The 23,196-nt window shown below is 42.3% G+C and overlaps 1 protein-coding gene across 2 annotated transcripts in view; it reads right to left on the bottom strand.

Annotated features, from left to right (window-relative positions):
• Nucleotides 1–23,196, bottom strand: part of PREX1 (phosphatidylinositol-3,4,5-trisphosphate dependent Rac exchange factor 1) — a 718,002-nt gene that overhangs the window by 389,498 nt on the left and 305,308 nt on the right. For both annotated transcript variants that reach the window (XM_069243446.1, XM_069243447.1), the window contains exon 5: nucleotides 5,019–5,123. In XM_069243446.1, coding sequence (XP_069099547.1) covers nucleotides 5,019–5,123 — 105 coding nt within the window. The remainder of the gene's footprint in view (nucleotides 1–5,018; nucleotides 5,124–23,196) is intronic.

The raw sequence follows: 23,196 nt of genomic DNA, 5'->3' as shown, positions 1-23,196 counted from the left end.
AACACTGTATACGATATGGGTTTCCCATACCTCTGTGTTTGATTGTTAATGTGAACTAGACTACCAAGTAAATGTATGGTATTGGGTCAATCTTTTACATAAAAAACGCTTGCTACACATAAGGGAGTTGTATCTGTGATGGCATTAATGATACTTCATATTATTCTGAGCTATTTTTTACTTACTTTTAAACCTTTAATTTCATACTAGTTTACAGAGTAATGTGTACAAAAGAAGCTTGCAAAAAGATGTCATCAATTATGTCATTTGAGCTATCACCAGCGATGTCAAACAATGTCACAGAACACGTCATGAGTGATGTAATATGTGAGGTCATAAGTAGTACATGGTGGGGAAACAAGCTATAGTTAGTTCTGCAAACTTTAACTGGTGAATGTACAAGGTTTTTTTTTGTTCAAAATGTTAATGTTTTCACTGAAATATTCACCTAACTACAATGTAACTATGTTTTTATAATGCAAGGTAATATTTTCTTACCAATACATAAAGGCAAACCCCTACCAGCCCCTGCAGCATCCCCCACAGGCAGCCAACCCCAATCTGTGCACAGCCACCGGCCATGTACAGAAGGGAATTGGTCACAGGGCCTGGTGTCCAACCCACCCAGAGCCAGCACCACTGCGTACTAGTAATGTAGAAGAGGCAGGACCAAATGGGTGGAGCTTCTTGGAAAGTCAATGCATTCACCTCCATCAAGGATTTCAGATCGTTTTCCAACAAGCAATTGTTAAGAAAACACATTTTGCATCAGTCTGGAAAATGGCAGGAACAGCGTTGTATGCCACTACCCTAGAAGGGGAGGGAGCAAAGGGGCAGAGCTTATAGTTGATTTGGCACCTCTGCATACTCAGCAGTAATTAAAAGGGAGACCCAATCAGAGAGGGGGGAACTCGTCTCCCCACTCCCAGAGTCTTATTAGGGCTTGGGACCCCATCCCCAAGAGCTTGCATTAATTAAAGGTAGGTACCCCGGTGCCCACCCAGGGCACCAACCATGCACAACATTGGGGACTGCGGTGGAAGCCCCCGGACTCCCACAGCCCCAGCCTGCATGCTACAGGAGCTGGCATTGCTCCTGCCTGCAGAGAGTAGCTACTGCTGAGAGCAGGCTTTGTGTTTGCTCCCATTTGGCGGGAGTTTCAAAAATGCAACTGCCACGTGGAAGCAAATACAGTTTTTCCTGCCGGTGCAGGCAGGAAAGCTGCTGTCCCCTGGGCGGTGGGGCTCCCACGGACACAGCAAGCAAGCCCACCTAGGAAGATGGGGTCCCCTGGGCTATTAAATACTGTGGGTCTCAGGGAATTGGTTTTCCGGGGCTGAAAACAGCCTGGGGAGGAGGGCCCAGGGGAATGGAGTCCCCAGGGTGAAAAATGGCCTAGAGAAGGGAGTCACACATCCTCCTCCTCTCATTTGAAGAATGTAGCCCTGGGTCACTATTTTGTTAGTTTTTTTCACGATCCTGCATGAGTCCCGTGGTATCACCAAATTTTTCCCAAAAGACTTATGGCCCCGGGGGAGGGGGGTTCCTCAGGGTGCTCCCCAAGGGGTTTATGGGGGCAGGGTATCCCAGCTTAGACTGCTTCTCCTTTTAATAACTTCAGGACAGAGGACTAAGTCCCCAAGTCCTTTAATGGCTGCCAGAAACATTTTTCATATATTGCTGGCAGCCAATCAGACCACTCGTGCCGACAGGACCCTGACTCCTCCAGTAGTGAGATGGCCTAAGGGGGAAAAAAAAGCTTGCTGGGCCAATCAGAGCACTCTATTTTTTTTAATTGGTTTTGAGAAACTCTTGCGAGCCCCTTCGAATCCAACCATCCAAATATACAAATATTTTTGATGCTTAATTTTTCAAAAGACTACTGGCCGGATTTGCACCACATCACAAATAGCACAATCTGTGGATCAGGATCTAGGTTCCTGACAATTGAGTAATTCTGTTCAGCAGTTTTTTAAAAGAGCTACCTCTTTTCAAAGAAGTCTATGGAAAATGCTTCGGGATTTTGCATTGTGGACCACTATTTTTCTTTGGGCCCCACTTGACAGATCATCCTGAAACCTTTCATGCACAAACTAGACAAAAAGAGCACTTTTTAGAAAGTTTCATGGAGATTCGTCAAATGGTGCCAAAGTTATTAGCAACCTCAAAAAATGCATTTCCTATGGGAATGATAACTTAACTATAACTACCCAGTGGTGACCATCATTGTTTTTGTGGGAAGCATGGGCCAAGTGCTGATTGCTTCATCATTAATATCCTTCCGCTGCTTGCACTGTGGTTGAGGTTACTATTTCTTTTCTTACATCCCATGTTGCTTCTTTCTTCTTCCCTTGTGGTGCTGCTTCCTATATTGCACCTTCCTCTCTTATTGTCTATGTTGCCTCTCTGTCCTTTCACCCCTGTTGTCCATGCTGCTTCTACCCTTCCCAACACCCAGTTTTCCATGTTGCTCTTTTCCCTCCAAACCCCTTGTCCATGTTGCTTCTTCTCTTTATGAACCCTTGTTGTCCTTATTGGTTCTTCCCGTCCACCCCGCTGTCTGGATTGCTTCCTTCCCTCCCACCTCCCTTGTCCGTATTGCTTCTTGTCCCTACTTTTCGTCTGTCAAAAACAATCTCTCTCCAGCAGGAACATTAATCACAACGGCTGCACTGCTACAAAAGCAGCCCCCTCCATTAACAAAAGAGTCCCCTCCCCACCCTTCCAGCCTCCCAGGGAAACGCCCGATGCGCAGTATGGCAAGTCCGGCCTTGGCCATAACAAAACAAAACCTTATGATATGGCAAGTGGTCATACCAGGTTTTTCTTTTTAATAACTTTTCTACCTCTTACCAATGCTGCACAGCAGCTGTGATGCTCTACAATGTGGCTAAAAGACACTTGCTAAGCTAATAGCTCTCGCACAGAAGTAACTTATTGGCTTTGCCAATGCTTGCTTATCTTGGTCATGTTTATTTCAAAGGAAGTTGCCCGGTCCTCATCAGTCCTAAAGAAAACAAAAAAACTGTCTAAAAGCAAACACATTTTAGGTCTCAAAAGCACACATTACTATAGTAGATTTCAGCTCTAAAGGCAACTTCTTTGAGTGTGAATGTGCTCCCTGTGAAAGAGTAGAATGTAGTCACTCACTATAAAGTTAGTCAATGGCCGTAGCTGGTTGTCCCACGGCCCCATGCTGTATGCCGCAGTGGGCGGAAGAAAAACACAAATATCCCAAGAACAGATAAATGGATTAAGAGGGCTACGGACAGCCCTTATTAGTAAGGTATATTATACATCTAATTTCAGTAAAATACAAAGTTCTGGCTAACACCAGACCTAAAAAAAAAGGCTTCATTCCATCAACCACAGGCCCTGCGATTGACACAGACTGTTGTTTCCCTGTAAAAATGTGGCCACACCTCCGACCTAGAGTTCATCTGTGGCAAGACTATGGAGATCTCTGCCCCTACTCTTCTTTTGAGGGTCGATCCAATCATTCTTCTAGCTCCTTTTGAATCACAGGCTCTCCTCATTCATCCTAAAGCACCACGATTCTTGAAAGATGATGAGCCAGTCTGCATATTTAAGCCCTGTCCACCTACTTTAAGGAACACCAACTATTTTACAACACTCAGTGCCAAGAGACCCATTGGAGTAGCTAGCGTTATACAAGTGGAGTCAGTACGTCAGTCAGTCATTTCAGAAACACTACATGTTATTCTTTTCAATTGTACTGGTGGAACGATGTTGACACTAGTCTCTCTGATCCCACTCAGTGCAGCGAAACTCAATCAGAACTCATGGTTCAAAGGGGAGCTACTGATAGTGAAAAAAACCTGCAACGTTGTAGGTTTCTGAATATTTCTGTCCCGCTCCCCCCCCCCCCCTTCAAAGCCGTCATTGAATTTCTCACACAGTATAGGAGTTTCACGTGGTTAATATTCCAGGCAAAAAGAGGGTTCTCTGCCTCAAGAAGCACAAAATGGCATTAACAAAACTTTTTGCATATTCCCGGATGTTTCCACCAAGAATTCTCTTTCACTGGAGAAATATTGCTAATATCAGTGTCAAAATTCAGGTCACTTAGAAAACACCTAACCTGGCCAATTTAAAGTTGCCTGCACACTGCTGAGACCTCGCATGTAAAAGTTAAGCTGGCAAAAACAAGACAACATTATTCCATATTAAGAGTTGGGATTGAGGCGAAGAAAAGCAGGAGGCAAGGTCAGAGAAGCATTCTTAGGTATCAGAGTGCTCTCAAATATGAGAGGTGGTCTGAGTAAGGCCTCCTCTAGAAATCTTTTGGAATACCTAGAATAAATCTTCAGACCAACAAAGGTCAGTGGTGTTTTATTAGCGGTAACAGAACGAGTTAAAAGGAACAACCCTAAGAGTAGTCTTAGTAAGCACGAGATGACAACACCTCTCCGTACCCACACTGTGTTTACCTGCGACCCCACAGGTCTACCGATGAAGGAAGAGCTCGAGGGGGTGAGAGTGTCGGAAGGAGTGTGGGGGGGGGGGGGGGGTGATGTAACTAGATCTACTCCCTCTGATATTTAATGGTGCTTAGTCTTCTGTGAGGACAACTATATCAGGGTTCAAGGAAAAGCGCTGCAGGATGCTGAAAGACCGGCTCTGGCGGGCACCTGGATTAGGAATAATTGTATAAATCTTCCATCCCCATGGCCCAACACCATATTTCATAGACCACAGCAGTGCACATTCTCCATTGTTCTTAGCCTGCGCGTGCCCAAGTATGACTAGGAGATTGTGGCTCAAGTGGTTGAGTCTAACTTTAAAAAAAAAAAAAACATATGCAGCCCAGGTGCTCCCTCTTCCCAAACTCAAAATGGTACACCCACTCAAGAGTATTCGTAGAGCACACTACACCGCTCTTTAATTGTAAGAAAATGGAATAAGATTAACAAGCACCCTGTCCAAGCAATATGCAATGTAAAACAATACCCCAAACCGGAGAAAAGTTGGGAAACAGCCATATTGACATCACTTACCAATAGGAATGCTCTGACCTCCGGGATTTTGTTCAGTTCCATCAAGAGCCTGAGCGCCTTTTCGTGGTTGCTGCAATATTCTTCATATACACAGAATTTATCTTTCTATGAGGAGAAAGACAGAGTAAGAGATCTTCACTGTTAAAAACACCATATTATGAAAATCCATAACGAGGGCAAATTAAACATACGTTTTGTAAATGAAATTCCAAATATTTACTAAATACTTCAGTTGATATTCCCACAACTAAACAGTTCATGCAAGGCACTCAAGTGGGCTTCAGCTTTCATCAACAGGATACCTAATGGTTTCAGCAGTGATAGTAAACAATTAAAAAAAATCCAAAGCAAGACCATGACGCCCTGTTTTCCATTTCTCCCATTGCCATTTCATAAGTGTATTTTCCATTTGCTTTACATTATTGACACAATCAAAGTCTGAGGGAATATAACATTGTCTGGTGCAACAATGCTCACCACTTCAATCCTGTCCGTACACCTTCCTTGTTCACTTTAATGCAGGAAAGCAGTCAAGTTCGCATTCAGTACTGCACTGTCTGCTCCTTCTCCATAACCACCCCGATTCTGCTGAAGTGCATCCAACTCGCCCCATTTTTGAAGTGCTTCTGCAGACAGCCTTTAAGATTTATAAATGGTGATCTCTAAGGCCATTCCATGGTCCATGCCCAATGCCCAACCACCCAGGTCCGGTGGCTCTTTGTTTCGCCAGTTCCTGTATATATCGCTTTTTGCAATGACTAGGCCAATATTTACCAGACTCAAACGTGTCCAATGTGAGGCTAAGTGAATTTCCTCAGTTTCCTCCTTATAGGATAATACCTCTTCACTTGAGGGCATACCTATCCCCCTGATGGCAAGATACATGACCCTGGGATATTTATAAAAACATACATGACTCCCCAAAAGCAAACATTATTGGTAATTAAAACTTTCCTGAGCAACACTGAAAATGACTTACTCCCACTTTTTTTGTTTTCAAGTGTACCAGGATAGCTCTTACAGAAAATGTCTTTGAGTACCACCGAACACTATTTCACCAAATACAAGGGACTTTGATGGGCAGTACTTTCGCCCCCAGCCTGCCATGTCTATATGTACATCAATTTGAATGTGACATTTAAACCTCTGATAACCCTTAGAGGTCCAACATATTTGTTTGGCAAAGGTACATAGAGAATGTGTTTACAATCTGGGTGGTGATATAGAGTCAGCCCTGGACTTTGCCAGATGGATCAATAGCAGCGACCTCCTCCTTGAGATTCACACATACCATCGCCAAGGAGACTATTAGTTTTTATGGCCTAGATATACAAATTCAAGATTTTTTTTTTTGACAAACGTCTATGATAAAGCAACATATAGAAATAGCTTACTTAGATGAGACACCCACCATCCCAGAGCACTTAGAAAAGTATTCCATTAGGACAATTTTTGCGTATAAACGCAACCAGTGGATACACTAACTGACAAACCTACAGCTCGTACTCTAAGACAAACATAAAACTGGCCAGGAAACATGCATGCAGTTATAACAGGAAGGCACTATAATAGACTTATCCTAAGGAACAGACTGGTAGGCGTACGTGTGTGACATCTACTACCAAAACTAATACAGTGAAAAACATAATTTTCAAGAACTGGAACATTCTTAAAAGAGCTGGAAACGATTGCTCCTCCAATGTTTTCAATTAAGGGAGCGACCAGCCTAAGGGATAGACTGATACATACTTATAAGAGGTCCCAGGAATTGACACCAAAGGGCCCTAACACTCTGTGGAGCCTACCATCAGTTCCCGGCCACTTTCCATGTGGAAAGTGCGCTGCCTGTCCTTAACAACAGTATTCAAGGAGGTAAACATAGGGACGGATCACCCATTGATTATCAAACATCGTGCTAACTGCAACATGCCCTTGTTCACCAAGATATATAGGGTTGACGTCACACAAGATATGTATTGGGATTAGTGAACACCTAAGTAATAGCAGGTGTATGAAGAGCTCCATATGCGTGACAAATCCTTTCTTGGAGTAAAACCGCTCTGATCGAGATATGTTGTGGGTAATATTAGAAAACCTAAAGCCAAGACCATACATTAACATGGCTCAGATACTCATTGATAGGGAGAAACGCTGGGTTTACCATCTGAAGAGAAACACACACAGTTTAAAAGATTAAATACCTTGGCTACAGGTGGCCAAATAGGAATGCTCAGCAGAATAATCTTGCCCTTCAGGTGATGGATTGATGCTAGCTGTACATTTTAGCACAAACACCCTTTTATTAATGAAGCCCTTTTATATCTCTTACATGGTCTTATGAGGTCTTTCGCCTCTGTTAGCACTATCCCACAGGGCCCTGGGATGAGAAGCACGATTCAGAGGCCAGGAGCTATCTATTTACCTTTCCAGACTATTGTTTAAGTACCTAAACAATTCTGGGTTTGTGTCAAAAATAGTAAAGAAGAATGAGCTTTAATTTACTACGAACATGTTTGGCATACAAATTACACAAGGTTGGTTATATTCCTGAAATAGTCCCAAACGTGGTGCGAATGACCACGTTATTACCAATGACTTCAATCCCCAGGTGCCCATGCCAGACGCTTGGCTACATCACCATACACTACATGGCTGCTCCCCCGAGCACTCTGGAAAAGGATAGATTGGGACGTGATTGGGACTCTTTCAGTGTGTACAATTCTAAACTGGGTATCGGCATTCACAGTGGACCTTGTCACACAGAACATACAGCACGACTACCAATGACCACAATTTCCAGCCCCCGTCGCTGGGTTCACAGTGACATCACACAGGCGCCGCATTTGGCAGGCATCTGAGTACTTTACAATAGCTGCTGCAAACCAACTCCCGTGATCGTCGGGAGGAAAACAAGGTAAGCTGGCAAACAGGGAGAAACCTTTGACGAAGTACAAGACTTGATACAAGTGTTTAACTACCTATTTTACTCTGCCCAGAGCGGAGGCGTTAATCAAACCTTTCTACAGTGTGTGAATACAAGGCTTCCCACGTTATCTCCTCCATACTGTTTGAAGATCCCATAGTGAGATTAAGGAAATGTGCTGGCTGAATGACATGATTTTTACACACATACGAGTGTTCACTGATGGGAGTGTTCTGCAGTGAGAACCCACTGCATTAACTTTGGTTGCAGTGTGTTCACATACACTCACAGTGTACACAGAGTTAGCACAGCATAAAAGGTGTTCAATCAGGTATCCTGGCCTTTTCTATGGGTGACACTTGCTGGAATGCCAGATGTTGGCTAGAATTCAGGTTCTCTAATCCAGTCTGTCAACGGAGGTGGTTTGTTGTGGTTCCACTTCTGAAATGGTGGAGATCAAAAGAAGAACACGCTTGGGGTACCCTCCGAAACCCACTATTATTTGCGATTTATCTTGATCCATATTTGCAAGATTTAAGGACTTCAGGGCATCTGGCCCCACTAAGAATGAATTCCTCAATGTATAGTATTGCAGCATAGGCAGATCATTTGGCAGTATTCACATCCGATCCGTCTGCATCCATGGTGGCAATCGAGAATGAAGCTCTTATATTTGGGGCTTTGTCCGATTATAAACTTAATGTGTCTAAAACACAAATTGTTTCTAACTTAGCTAGTCCAGAGGGCGACAAGCAATATGTAGAATCTGCACAATATTTGGGAGTTTGGCTCGCTCAATTGGTTAAGGACATCATGCCATCTAATTATGAACCTGATGTAGAGAAATTAAGGCAGGTTTTGGAGCACTGGAATGGGTTACCTTTAGGACTTGTTGGAGGCTACAATTTTATCAAAATGGTGATCCTTTCTAACTTTTTATACGTAGTAAGCGTCATTCCTCTAAATTTAACAACTGCTTTTTATCTTTGGTAGAAAGGTCCTGGGCCCAGCCCACCTGGCAACATAAATGCCCTTGTCTTGCAATTTGGATATTACAACTTTTGAAAGATAAAGGAGGGTATTCACTCCCGTATCTCAAGTATTATTTCTGGACTTCCTTTTCTGAGCATATGTTTCAAGTGATGATCTTTCATTTGCCATGGTATCTACAGTCCTTATATTTTGAATCTGGCATGCAGGGCAGTAACGCGATCCATCATATTTCGAGTGTACAAGCTTCAAGACCCTTCTGGTGCTTTATCAGATTAGGCAAAGCCTCATGGGATACATTCTCAATTGGCCCTGTTACACGATAAATGTATCTATAGTTTAACCCAGTTTTTCCCTCTTTTTCTTTTGATTTGCACTCAGTACACTGGGCTAGGTCAGGCCTACAATCGGTTGGTCAGTTGTTTGGGGGATCCTAGGTACTACCCTTCTCAGATCTAGTACTCAAGTTGAGGTTCCAAACAAACTTTTAAAAAATATGTACAGATCAAAAGTTTCCATATTATATAATATAATATATGTTTACCATATATTCAGAACTCAGCCGCAGGTCTACTATTACATGTAAAGGCACAAGCCCACATCTGCCCTGCCTTGAGAGCACTACACTGGTTACCCGTTGCCAGAAGATCCACCTTCAAGCTGCTTTGTATCACCCACAAAGCTATACATGGAACAGGACCGCTTTTCATCAGAAACAAAATAACCAAATACATTCAACAAAGAAACCTTCCCTCAAGCTTGGCACCCCGCCTTAGAACATCCCCAAACAAGAAAAAGACAATAGGTGGTACATCCTTCTCCTTTCAAGCAGCCAAACTATGGAATTCATTACCCCCAAATACAAGATCCACAAATAACTATCTTGCCTTCAGAAGACCACTCAAGAGTTGGCTCTCTCTTTCATAACCATCATATTCAAACAGCAATGGACTGCATATGGCTGTGTTGATAAATATTTATAATCTGATTATGTGTATATTCTAGATATGTATAGTTCTTCAAGAAATATGTATTGTTACAATTTCATCATAATAAATTATACAAATACTCTTTAAGCCTGTTTAACAAATGTATAACTACTCATGGTTGTTTATATATATACATATATATATGTCTATGTGTTTGCATGTGTATATGGATATATGGGTGTGCATTTACATATATATGTGTATATTATTATTCTATCCTTAACATGTTCATAGGTCATTGCATAGCTCCTAGACAAATTATTATATTAGAGACTTATGAATCCCTGCTTTCGTTTTATTATCACAATGATCAAATGTTTTATTAACATAAGCATTTCAATATTCAAAAATTGAGGAAAGATAAATGAATGTTAGAAAAGTACACTTATTAATTAACTTTAAATATTACAAATCTTGAAAGTCTGTTAATACAATACTTCTTCTCTTCTTATATTACTATACCCATGATATTCCTTGCACATATTTTCCTGTAATATGTATTTATATATCTATTTATTCATTACTCTAGTACTACTGTACTATAGAAAATTAAGACAAATAAAATAAAATCTATAAATACAATTCAAATTATAAATAATTACATTAAACTTAAAAATATTATAAATAAATCAATAAAAAAATTACATTAAAAAATAAATTTTATATATATATATACACACACACAATAAAATACATAAATAAAAATAATATAAATTTACTCTCTTGTAAGCTTTACTCTGTCTCCCCATCACCCTATGTCTCTATCAATCTATCCTTCATTCCCACTCTGACTCATCCATTCTACTACTTCCATCTCCAATATAACCCTGCCTAAACTCTTCCCTCCTCTACTGCATCTAGCTCACCCCAAACCTCAGTTTACTACCATGATCTCCCAAACAAGCCTTCTAAATTCTCCCTCATTCATCCCACCTCTGACTCATCCAAAACCCTTCCTGCTACTATGATCTCCCTAACCCTTTCCACAGACTCTTCCCTCCTCCATCTCTCCTTTACTCATCCCAGTCCTCATCCTATTACTCTAAACTCCCAATTAACACTTGTGGATTCTTCCCTCCTTTATCCCTCCATTACTCTAGACAATCCAACTAACAAACTCACATATCCTCTGCTCAAATTAACTTATAATAACACTAATACTGTACTCATATTTCCCTATACTAATCCACCACCAATTCCTCTTGGGTTCCAGAGTTGCGTATTTTCTCACCAAAAAGCACTTTGACGCCTCGTTCCGGGTAGGAAGCACTATATAAATGCAATTACAATTACAATATGTTGAACTTTTGTGCAGATCTAGCTGCAGAGGTAGATTAATTCAACTTTAGAAGTTATTAATTTTGGAACAGCCAGATAATAAATCTGTAATAGCGTCTAAATGGACTCGTGAATTGCTGACACAAGTAGGCCTCAACATAATCACAGAATCCATCAAGTTCAATATTCGATTTGTGAATATATCCATATATATTTTACTGGAAGGTAGTCTTTGATGAGATCTCCGGGGTTATTCGAAGTACTATCTATCCATCGGCTCAGCTGACCATTCTTCGAACTTTGGGGGAAGCTTCCCAAGAAGTGAAAGGTATTGCATTCTTTATGACCTTAACTGCTAGGATTCTGGCTGTGCAATATTGGCTCTAAGTGAATCCACCATTGCTTATTAGTGGGTACAAGCACGTTCACTGATATATATCTATATATATGGGCTTAAGCTGTCCCTTGTCAAGAGAAATCCCACAGGGAAATATTGAAGACAACTAGGGGCCTAGGTGTGGATATAGATGCAGTGGTTCGAAGTTGTGGGAGTCCCTAAGTTTTGGTTTAGTTGGTGGCTCGCCTCTTTTCCTTTTTTGACTTTTCTCTTTCTTCTGGTGTTATCACTGTGCTGCCTTAATGGTGTATAAGTGTATGGCAAGCCAATAAAAATCTTTAACAAAACAAAACAAAAACAAAAAAGAGTGGGCACAGCATGTCTATAGGAAGAGATAAGTGCTTCTCCTGTTTTTGTTTGTTTGCATGACCCTTTAGACATTTATTAATATTTATTTTCTCAATGTCTTCGCTTTAATTTCAATTTGATATTTTAAGTAACAGGACCTCATGATTACTAATTGATAAGCTAATTTTCGCCACCCAGCAGAATATCCTCATTGGTATTGTATGTATGAATGCTGGTGATGTATGTATGTAGCCAAGGACTCATTCTAGGGAAAGTAGGACTCCGTTCCTGATGAAAGCCCTGGACCCATGCCAAGGCCACTGTTGGTCTCTAGGTAGTATGTGTGTAGTATGTGTAATAGAGCAGGTTTGGGTTCATAGTTTAATCTATCACATATCCTATACCAGAGTATGGAGCATTCTTTCCATGAAGGGTTTAATTCGCAGAAGAGACAGGTGGTGTGGAGAAAATCTCTGGACTGGTCGCCACATCACAGGCACCGTGGGGACGCAATCAGCCCCAAGCACCAAAGCTTTTCATTTTTTGTGCTATTTAATAGCTTCTATTTTGTTTATTGTAATACTGAGAGGCAGCAGATTAGCGGCAATGGTATCCAAGAAAGAAATCTATAAGAATACCAGTTTGGGGTAATGTATCCCCTGTCTTAACAGGCAGAATAGTCTTCAACTGTTTAACAAGTTGCCTTATTGAACTTTGTCATTTACAATTCTAATAAAGACTACAGTGGTTTTTCCTGCATTGTAAAACCTGAATTCTAATATTCATAAGCAATAGGTTGTTGAACAGCAGGTCAAGGAAAGAGCAGAAATTACTGTTTTATGCAAAGAACAGGAAGACTTGTTTCTTCATAATGACAATGTCCCCTAGGAACAACACATAATATTTCTCTAAAATAGCCACCAATAGACTTGGCAGGATTAATTCATAATTACAGACAGAAAAGAAAGATAGACAGACAATTTCTGCTGCAGGGGCCTAAAGTTTTTCTTAGGAACACATCACACCTGAAAGTTAAGGTTGCTGAATAGCACGCCTACACAGTCTTCATTCCAACCTATGTCTCTTTTTTCATCCACCCTCCACTTCTTGCCTATTTATCTCACTCTTGCATGTTCTCTTTCATCACTTCCTTTCTTTGTGAATTATCTTGGTCGTTTTTTTCTTACCCTTCCCATTCTCATTCAAAATCTCTTTTCTGCTTTTCTCCATTTGCCTTGAATCCTGTATCACAATCTGGTGCTTACAAATAAATCCTAATCCCTAAAAACGTGTGCTGGTGCCTTCAGCCACCAACCCCTGGCACAAGTTAAACTTTACAAGATTACTCCACAAATCATCCATTTTGAACAACAAGGCTTTATCCTGTTACATTCATGAAATATTCATGAGGTTTTGGTTGTATAAATGAAACCATCTATATCTGCTGCACTTTTCTTTTTAATGATTGAGCGACCAAAATCCTTTGATCAGGGAAAATTAAAATATCAATAGTCTATTTTGGTTAAATTCTGCTTCAGTGACCTATTCATGAAATCTGACAATGTTTTATACTGCAAGTGAGGCAATTATATACATAAATACTCAATAGTTTCCTTGTGTGCAACTTAACTCTGAGGTTGTTCTTTCTAAGTGGATTTCCCTCCCTGATGATCCCCGGCATGCTGAGCAGCTCCTAACATTTTACAAGGCTCTGAAAAAACATTTTTTGGATAATCGCATGGCCCTACATATCTAGTTTTTTTTTTAATACACTGTATGTTCTGAGTAGATGCAAACTCTTCCAATGTGGTGTCAGATAGTCTCAAGGGGCGTGCCTATCAAATCCATGCTTCTGATGGGACATTTACCATCTCAAGCATACATGAAATAATCAGCATGAGTGCGACTTGATAGGTTACTGCATGATCTGTGGCGCATGTGCATAGTTACTACAAGATGCAACAAGGGAAACTGACAGTAGGTGGAGAGATGCCTATTCAGGGCCCGATGAGGGCCTGTAGTCATCTGACTGCCCAGGACACTGCCATGTTTGGTTTTACAGTTAACTGGTTTTCAAGGAAAAGGTGATGAAGGCCTTATGTTCAGAAAGAAGTGCAGTGCATGAAGAAGGAAAGGACCTCCAACCAGGGCTCTGGACTTGCAATTTCGAGGACAGAACAGCCTGTGCCTGACCTTCTTGTATCTACTATAATTACCCAAGTTACCTTGGCGTCCATTTGATTTTGTACTGTGCATAGTGACGCATGCGTGCCCACAAAATGAAGCAGTAGCGTCACCCAGACTTCGATTTTTTTTTTTTTGACATGCTGCACAGCCTTTTTTTTGCTGATGCTCTACAGCATCGCCAAAAGGCATAAGCAAAGGTAATAGGCCCCAGAGGCAAGAAATACTGGCTAAGCCAATGCATGATGTTACTACTGTTTTATACTCAGAGACAGTCCACTAAGAGGCTATGCATTACCAAAAGAAAAAAACACTTTTGGTGCCCTGAATACCATTCACTCAACATGTGCACATCTGGATGCAGAGTCACAACAAGTATTTGCAATGCAATAGGTCTTGCATTTGCTTAAGTGAGAGCTACTAGCATTGTAAATTCATAACTTGACTTTTCTTGCCACATAATTTGGTCAACCCTCCCTCTTAATTTTGTCTTTTCCTGCCATATAATTCCAGTGGTTCTGCATATAACTAAAGCACTTCCATTTATCTTCTTCCTCTATCTGTGGCCAAAAATGAAAATGTTGCCATTTAGCATCTTAATTTAAATCTGCCATGCTAATTCAACGGAATACCCCTTTCAGCCCCCCACCACCAGAGTTGCTGGCTGGCTAATGCAATTCCCATTACAAGATAGCCACGGATGAGTAACGAGAGGAATAAACTATAAGAGTCACCAACCATGTAAAGAGTGGTCAAACAGTTATAGTGCAATAAGGATGTTAAATTGGCCTGAATCATTGTCATAATTGCAATAAGGAGAGATTATAAAACATATACAATTATCATATAAACCCAATAAAAACCTTTAGCAGAAATAAATGTTTGGCATTGTACTATAAAGCTCACAACAGCCCCTAGAGGACCCCACGATGAAAAAAGCATTTGTAAAAAACATGGTCATGTTACCATATAGTTAGCCCCTAGGGGGCATAACCACATGAAATGAAAATGACTAAAAGTATTGCAGGGTAAGCATATATTTAGCCCCTAGATGGTGTTGTGCATTACACATTTTCAGAGCTAGCAGGCCTACTGCAATATTATTACAAATAAGACCCTTAAAACATGAACTACTCTCAGCTGTAAAACAAACGTTCCAGTCATTAGAGAATTTAAAAAGACACTGAATGGAGGGAAGGGGTATTATTGTGAGTTCCCCATTAAACTAGTGTGGGGATCTAGACAGAAAGAGAGGGTTGTGGTGAACGTTTTGAAGGTAGTCCAGTTGTCCTAGGACCACCACAAGCTGTGTTACGAGCAAAACCTTTTTGTCATAGAATTCCCAGCAAAGCATTATGGGACGACCGCATACAGTAAATATTTTAGTATGTTGACTGTAATGCTCAGAACAGCCCCTAGAGGACACAACAATAAAAATATAATTTGTAAGAAACATGTTAATGTACCATATAGATAGCCCCTAGAAGCCATAACCACATGAAAACAGAGTGGCACAAAGTAATGTAGTGCAATCATATATTTAGCCCCTACAGGGCATAGTGTCTTACACATTTTCAGGCCTAGCAGGCTTACTACCATACTAAGGCCCATAGACACAAACTACTCCAAGTAGTAGAACAAAAGTTCCAACCATAAGAGAGCTTAAAAAGGGACTGAATGGTGGGGAGATTATTATTATTTTGGGGTCTCCACTAAACTAGTGTGGGGACCAAGAGATAACCTAAACAGAAAGAGTGTGTCATGCTTAAAGTTTGGTGGTGGTCCCATTGTACTAGGACTTACCACAGACTGAGTTATGGACAAAAATGTTTTGAAAAAGAATGCCCGCAAAGCATTATGGTGCGAATTTTCCCGAGTGCAGTGAATATTGTAGTATCGGCTCTCCCACTGTGATGGGAGAGCCCTGTTGCGGATTTCTGTGCTTTTTAGTAAAGCATTAATCAATTATAAGTGTTTTGGGCAAAGCTGTGGAGCGCTGAGGGGAGAGCCAAAAGAAATGACTCTGATTAGGTAACAGAGTGAACAATGTGACCAGCGCTCCAATATCGCAAATAGAGTTTGCGATGTTGGCACTGCGAACGCTGTGAGGGCCATGGCTGCCATGGAGCACGAAGCGGACAGACAAAAAATAGGTTCACCTACGCTGAAGTATATCAGCAATTGTGCAATTATTCATGTAACTGGGTCTGCAAGACAGTTACAAAACGACTCTAAGGTGGGACAAACGTAAAGCAATTACCAATGACACCAAGGGATTTTTGAGAGGCAAGTCCATGAACCAGTAAAAGTGATGGGTGTGAGGTGGGCGTGGTTAAAAGACCACAATACTTAGAAGAGGACAAAACACTTGTGTGCGCTACCTAAAGAGTAACTATGTGGGAGAGTTAAGCCAGGATTCCGGTGTAGTGTGCTACTCGCCGCACAGCGCTTCAGCGCCTCGTCAGGGTTAGAAAGCGTTATGAAAATACCATTTCCAATTACAACATGTGCGTTTGACAGCACTGAGTTCGGATTAGAAACAACTTCATGTGTGTAAGATAAACACTTTCCAGTTTTTGTAGCCCTGGCGGCACACATGAGAGCTACTTATGGATAGCTCGAGAGCTACCAGTAGCTCTCAAGCTACTTGTTGGAGACACCTATGTGGTGCATATCCATTCAGGCTTCCAGCAGAGTGCAAACAGCCTGGTTAGTGGGCGTATTTTCTTTTTATCTGATCTGAACTTTAGAGGCAGTAGAAGCTGCCAGCAAGAGTTTTTTTGTTTCTGGTGGATACTTGGCAAGTAGACCATAACAGGCAACCAAATGTACACTAAGGAACAGGCCACTGAGTACCATCTTAAGTAGGATGGTGACATCCGCTCAAAGGTAAAATAAAAGGACTGAATGACATTAAAATGGGAAAAACATGTTGTAATTCTTGCTGGCCAGTCCATGGGAAGCAATCATTTTGCTGTATACTGCAAACTGTGTCTTGAGCTCACACCGCAGACATAAGGCATTAAAATATGATGGACTGGACAGATATAACACAACAACTGCCATACACCTAATACTAGCAAATAGTTGTTAGCTGGGTAAGATAAATGAGTAACAACAATGATTTTACTGTAAATAATGAATGGTGAAAATGTTTCAACTCTGAATTTAAGAGACTTAATTCAACATTATTGAGGCCTGTGCGTTCTGCAGAGAGGCCAAGGATCGGATGCCTGTGATGATTGACTGAAGCTCCCCCTGCATTTAGCCTCAACTCCAGTGGTCTCAGTTGTGCCACAAGGAGATGACCCATTCATGGCATGTGCTGTACAAGCCTAATATGTTATACAGAAGCTCAACATCGTGGATATAACACTCTAAGGCAGTGGTCTCCAAACTTTTTAATGCCGCGTCACCCCCAGTTGAAAAATAAAAATCATTGGGCCTCCCTCAGAGTTTTTCACAATTATTTTATAAAGATGGCAATGGTTAAATATATCTAAACCTATTTACAAATTGCAGTTAAGTACTGTTACCTTTTTAAAAATGCAATAACATGTTTCTGCTTAAAGCAAAGGCCTGTTATCTGTATAATGCTTCTTTTGGCTTGAGTCTGGCGCCCCCTCTGGGATCACTTGAGGCCCCCCTGGGGGGCCCGCCCCCAGTTTGAAGACCTCTGCTCTAAGGTAATGTAAGTTAACTAAAATGTGAAATATAAGCAGGAAGAAAATCGCTGACATGGATTACCTTAACACCTTTTACATTCATTGTTCAGAACTCATCATTGTTTATGCCCTTAAAGTTAAGGACTTGAAATTAGAGCTCAACAGGAACCTGTTTCAACCCCTGTTTTCAAATACTACTGGGTCTGAGACCCGTAGGAACCCAGCCAACTCACGGCCCTGGGTGCAGCTGTGCCAGTTCGACCATGTATACTTTGAGCCTGTATGTTTCCTGGGTTTTTTACCTTTTTTGGGAATAGTTTGAAGGGGCTCTGATCTTAATTGATCCCTCAAACTGCATATTTGTACTCCAAGGGGTCACTCCTTTTGCCTACCTTGAGAGCAGTGGCCCAACCTGGTATCCTCAGAACGTAATCTCACAGGAGGTTCCCTCTTGGCAGCATATTTGTAGTTTTGAGGTTCATAGCTGCACCAAACTGCTTCCTTGTCTCCACTTGTATATAACATCTAGAGGCTTCAGGCTGATAGGGGTCTGTTTGTTATTATTTTTGTATGCGTGTGAATACTAAGAACATAATCCTAATCAGTTATTGCAAAAAGTTATCAAAAAAATATGCACATGCACATAATCATTCAAGAAGCTTATCACTGCGCCTGTTGTTAGGGTTATGCATGGTCATTGGTTTTGTGAGCATGACGGCTGCAAGATGGTAGAAAACGTTGTCTAGAGGACACCCTCATTCCCCACGTCTTCCTTAGCTGTTCTTTGATTTCCAGGGATGTCCAAAGGGATTATGCAATATTTCCTGCCAGAGCAAACTTCTGTAAGGTTTGTGGGTCGTCTGCACATAGGCAGTGACTACTTCATTGCATTCTGGAGAAAGAATCTTCCAAGGTTCTGCTCAGAGGTAAGAAACTGTGGCCAGGCTGACAAGGTGGGCATTTTGAACTTCTGGATACAATGATTTTGAATGGTTTCTCCCAGCTACCTTAACTTGGACATATAAATTAGAGATTTCCTCCACCTTCTGAACATCTATTGCTTGAGTTTGAACCTATGTTCAACTAGGTGCCGCTTTTGAAGATTCCAGAATGAGGAGCTGCATGTTGTCCATTTCCTCCTGTTGCACCTGGCCCGTTCTGCAGGGTCATCGCCAAACTTTTTGCCTTCTTTTTCCGACCTGCTTTGTTGGCTTTAGGACTCTGGACACTTTACCACTGCTGACCAGTGCTAAAGTGCAAGTGCTCCCAGTCTAAACTGGATTGGTAATTGGTTTATCCATGATTGGCATATTTGATTTACTGGTAAGTCCCTTGTAAAGTGGACCAGGGGTGCCCAGGGCCTGTAAATCAAATGCTACTAGTGGGCCTCCAGCACTGATTGTGCCACCCACATGAGTAGCCCCCTAAACATGTCTCAGACCTGCCACTGCAGTGTCTCTGTGGGCAGTTTGGAACTGCCAGCTTAACCAGGCAAGTGTACCCACTTGCTAGGCCCAAACTTTCCCTTTTACTACATGTACGCCACCCCTAAGGTAGGCCCAAGGCAGCCCCATGGGCAGGGTGCAGTGATTTTTAAAAGGGAGGACATGTACTACTGTGTTATACATGTCCTGATAGTGAAATACTGCTAAATTTGTTTTTCACCATTCCAAGGCCTAGCTCTCCCTTAGGGTTACATGGGGGATGCCTTGAAATATATTTTAAGTGCAGTTTCCCTTTAGGAGCAGATAGAGATGTGGAGTTTGAGGTCTCTGAACTCACAATTTAAAAACACATATTTTGGTACAGTTGGTTTTTAGATTGTAAGTTTGAAAATGCCACATTTAGAAAGTGGGCATTTTCTTGCTTAACCATTCTGTGCCTCTGCCTGGCTTCTGAATACAAGTCTGGGCCAGACTGACAGTTGGGCTGTTTGTGAATTCACTCTAGAGAGTAACACAAAACAAAGGGAGCTGGGGTGTATCCTGATTATCCTGATGGGTCTTGCTGGGCTAGAGTGGAGGGAGGAGCTGACACTTGCACCTGAACAGGGCTGTGCCTTTCCTTACACAATACAGTCTCCACCCCCCTGGAGTGTGTCTAGGGCCAAAACAGGGAGAGGCAGGGTCTTGTGCAATAGAAAGACTTTCCTTTGAAGTTTGCCTACTTTAAAGGCAGAAATTAGTATATGTATTGGACTGCTGACCACACAACTTCAGAACACTTCTGGACTGGGGGGGACCTTCTGCCGGGGACAAAAGCTGGATGCTTGAGGTGGACCTGCCACTCTGCCTGTTGTTTTGTTGTGCTGGCCTGCTGCTACTTCTGCCCTGGGAGTGAAAGGACTGGACTTTGCTTTCTACGTCCTGCTTTCCAAGGTTCTCCTAAGGCTTGAACTGAGCTTGACTCCCGTTAGAAGTCTTAAGGACATCAAATACTTCATCTGCCAACACCTGGGCTTTCTTGCTGAGAGCCCTGACTTGCCAAGTGGTGCCAAATCCAGTTCCTGGGTCCTTGGTAAAAAACAAAAAGCACCAGGCACATCGACTCTAAATGACTCCAGAATCGGCGCTGCTGCCTGCACTGAGGTGGTGGTCCCCGCTGGAGTGCACTGACCGCTACTGACCCAGCAGGCCCGACGCCATTGCAGAGCCTCTGAAGTTCTGTGACGTGTGAGACCTGAGTGCTGTGTCACAGAGGTTCATGCCAGACGACCCCCCCTGCGGCACCTGTGGCCCCGTGGTGTGACTGCGACCACGAGAGGTCACCCCTTCGCATCTTGACCTCCCGCATTCATCAACCCTACCGGATCTCAAGGAACTGATGCCTCGCCACCAACACCGTATCATCTCTCCTGCAACTGTAAGTAACTGTCGCCTCATCTCACCTTCCTCACAGTAAGAAACTGATGCCTCGCCTCCCCAGTAGCAGTGAGGAACCAATACCACACTGCCTCGAGCGACTTCTCATCTCCCCGACTCCTTGCAACATTTTTGTTTCATCATTTTCAAAGGTACTGTACCTGGGAATCCGTGCGACTCCGTGATTGGCGCGGCACTCCCTAGCGAGCGACGCTGGACTGTTAGGAATGGCTCAGTCAATGACGCTGTGATAGCCCCAGTAGGAGCTATTGTGTTTCTAAGGTCTTTATTGAGATTTAATCTTTAAAAATGTGGATCTTTGCTTGTGTATGTTAGATTTTTGTCGTTTTCGTCTTGTTTTACTCAGATGAATATTGGCTATTTTTCTAAACTAGTGTGGAGTACTTTTGTAGTATTTTCACTGTTTTTGAGTGTATGTGTGTACTTAACACATTGCCTCCGAGATAAGCCTGACCGCTCGTGCCAAGCTACCAGGGGGATGAGCAGGAGTCATCTAAGGTGTGTGGCTCCATTATCCTGACTAGAGTTATGGTCCCTGCTTGGACAGGGTGCAAACCACTGCCAACTAGAGACCTCATTTCTAACACCTCCTTTCTAGCAACAAACCAGAAGGTTCCTCGTGCTCTGGTGGCCTCACTTGCTGCTTAGCTTGCCTGTGTGAGGCCACCAATCTGAGAATAAGTCGAAGGAGCCAGGCGCAGTTGATGAAGATTTTTGATTCCCTCTGCAAGACTTCCAGAGGGCAGTCCAAAAAATCTACAAGTGTAGTTGTGTGGCGAATTTGGCTGGTGAAAATTCAAGGCACATCCAAATATTTGTTTCTGTTCTTTGACCCTTCTGTTATTTCTTTGATCCAGCAAGCAACCGACTTGGCAACCAGCTGAATCAAGGAAGGCCTGTGTTTTTGCAGATTACAGTAGATCTGGCGACAGGTCAAAGTAGGACTATCAATGCACCATATAACAGCAGATATTTTAACATAAAAGAGACTTTTATTCTGCTGGCATATCAAGTTCTTTCAGTCTACAGGTATCACACATTTTTAAATACAAGAACCTCAAAGAAACATTTAGGGGTAGTTGCTGTTATAGTTTTAGAGGTTTCAGCTACGATCATGACTTTTTCCGGTTTTCACACTAAAAGATTCAAAGATTGCACTCAGGGGTGTGCTTTCACTATATTCACACGTGTCTGCTCACAAATGGAGCCCTTTTTAAAAGCCTAACAATAACAGAGAATTAGGCCTTATTTCACACCATTTGATCGGAAATATTTTTAATTTATACATTTCTACAGGTATTTCTCCTAATAACGTTTATATATGCAATATGCCCTCATGGGTAGCAGAACGACAACGTTCTCTGTTTGATTGGTAAACACTGTCATACACATGGTGTATATTTACTTTTATTTTTAAAGGTGCAAGAAACAACCTCGTCAAGTTGTCAAGAAATGATTATCTTCTAATGGATCCCTCCAGCACACACCTCCACATAAATATCGGGGTCTCGCTGACACCGTTCAGAAAAAAGAGTTACTTGAATAGCTTTGCTTGGTTGTCAAAAAAAATTATGATAATCTTTCTTCACCTTGAGGCTTGCTTGATTGCCAAGTTGACTGTGCAAAACGATGACTGGACCGGTCATTGACAAGACACTGCGTTGTTACCATCAACTGGATGGTGACCAGCAGATAACAGTGTCGGCATGGTGCAGAGTCCGCTCCCAGCCACCAGTTTAGCTACGTACTAGCAACTCCAAGTGATTGTTGTCTTGCTCAGCGCATCACAGCTATGGCCACTGAGGGCCAGGGCGGGCGGTGGTGGTCCATGACTCACTGGTAGCAGAGATTCCAGTGAGGCCAGCATCTTACAAGAGGCAGAGGAAGTCGCCCCACGTGCCCTCATAAATGCAGCAGCTGGTTCATCTAACGACCAGGCCAAATTCAGCCCCTGGGAGTTTAGAAACTTCCTAGTCGCCGAGTCCTGTCTAAGGCAGAGGAAAGTACCCGTGAGAAATGATAGGCTGCTATTCACCTTGGCACTCCGAGGCATGGGTAGGTGATAGCAGCCAGATAAGACCTCAGACTAGATGACAGTGGGTAGTGCGGACTGGCCAGAGGAACTTAAGCTGTCAGTGGCAAGGGCACGATTGAATCTTTCAGAAGTGACACACTAGTGGTGCAGGGACTGCCATACTGCACATAGCCTGCTGCCACGCCCAAGCTGAGCCACACCTCCTGCTCAGTTACACCAATGGGAGGCTTGATGACGGGCAGTGATGGGTAGGCTGCAAGAATCATGAAATAACTGAGTGCCTGCCAAATGATGGGACCTGTGCAAATAGGTTACCTCATCATCCTCCTGAAATCCTAAACAGTAAACTGATAATACTCTTCACCTGCCAACAGGCAAATCCATGCCTTGAGGACCTGAGCAGAAAGGCAGCTAGCCGGCCTGGTTACGGTTGCATGTATCCACCATCTTCATTTATAATGTTATTCCGTGGAGTGTACAAATGATGCCGAAGAAACAGGGCAGCATGGTCACTTTCCAAGTGCATCAGAAATGCCTGCACCTGACC

Source organism: Pleurodeles waltl, chromosome 7 (assembly GCF_031143425.1).
Source record: "Pleurodeles waltl isolate 20211129_DDA chromosome 7, aPleWal1.hap1.20221129, whole genome shotgun sequence".
In the NCBI taxonomy this organism is placed as follows: Eukaryota; Metazoa; Chordata; class Amphibia; order Caudata; family Salamandridae; genus Pleurodeles; species Pleurodeles waltl.
The sequence above is the reverse complement of the archived record's forward strand: the minus strand, read 5'-3'. Positions and strand labels throughout refer to the sequence as shown.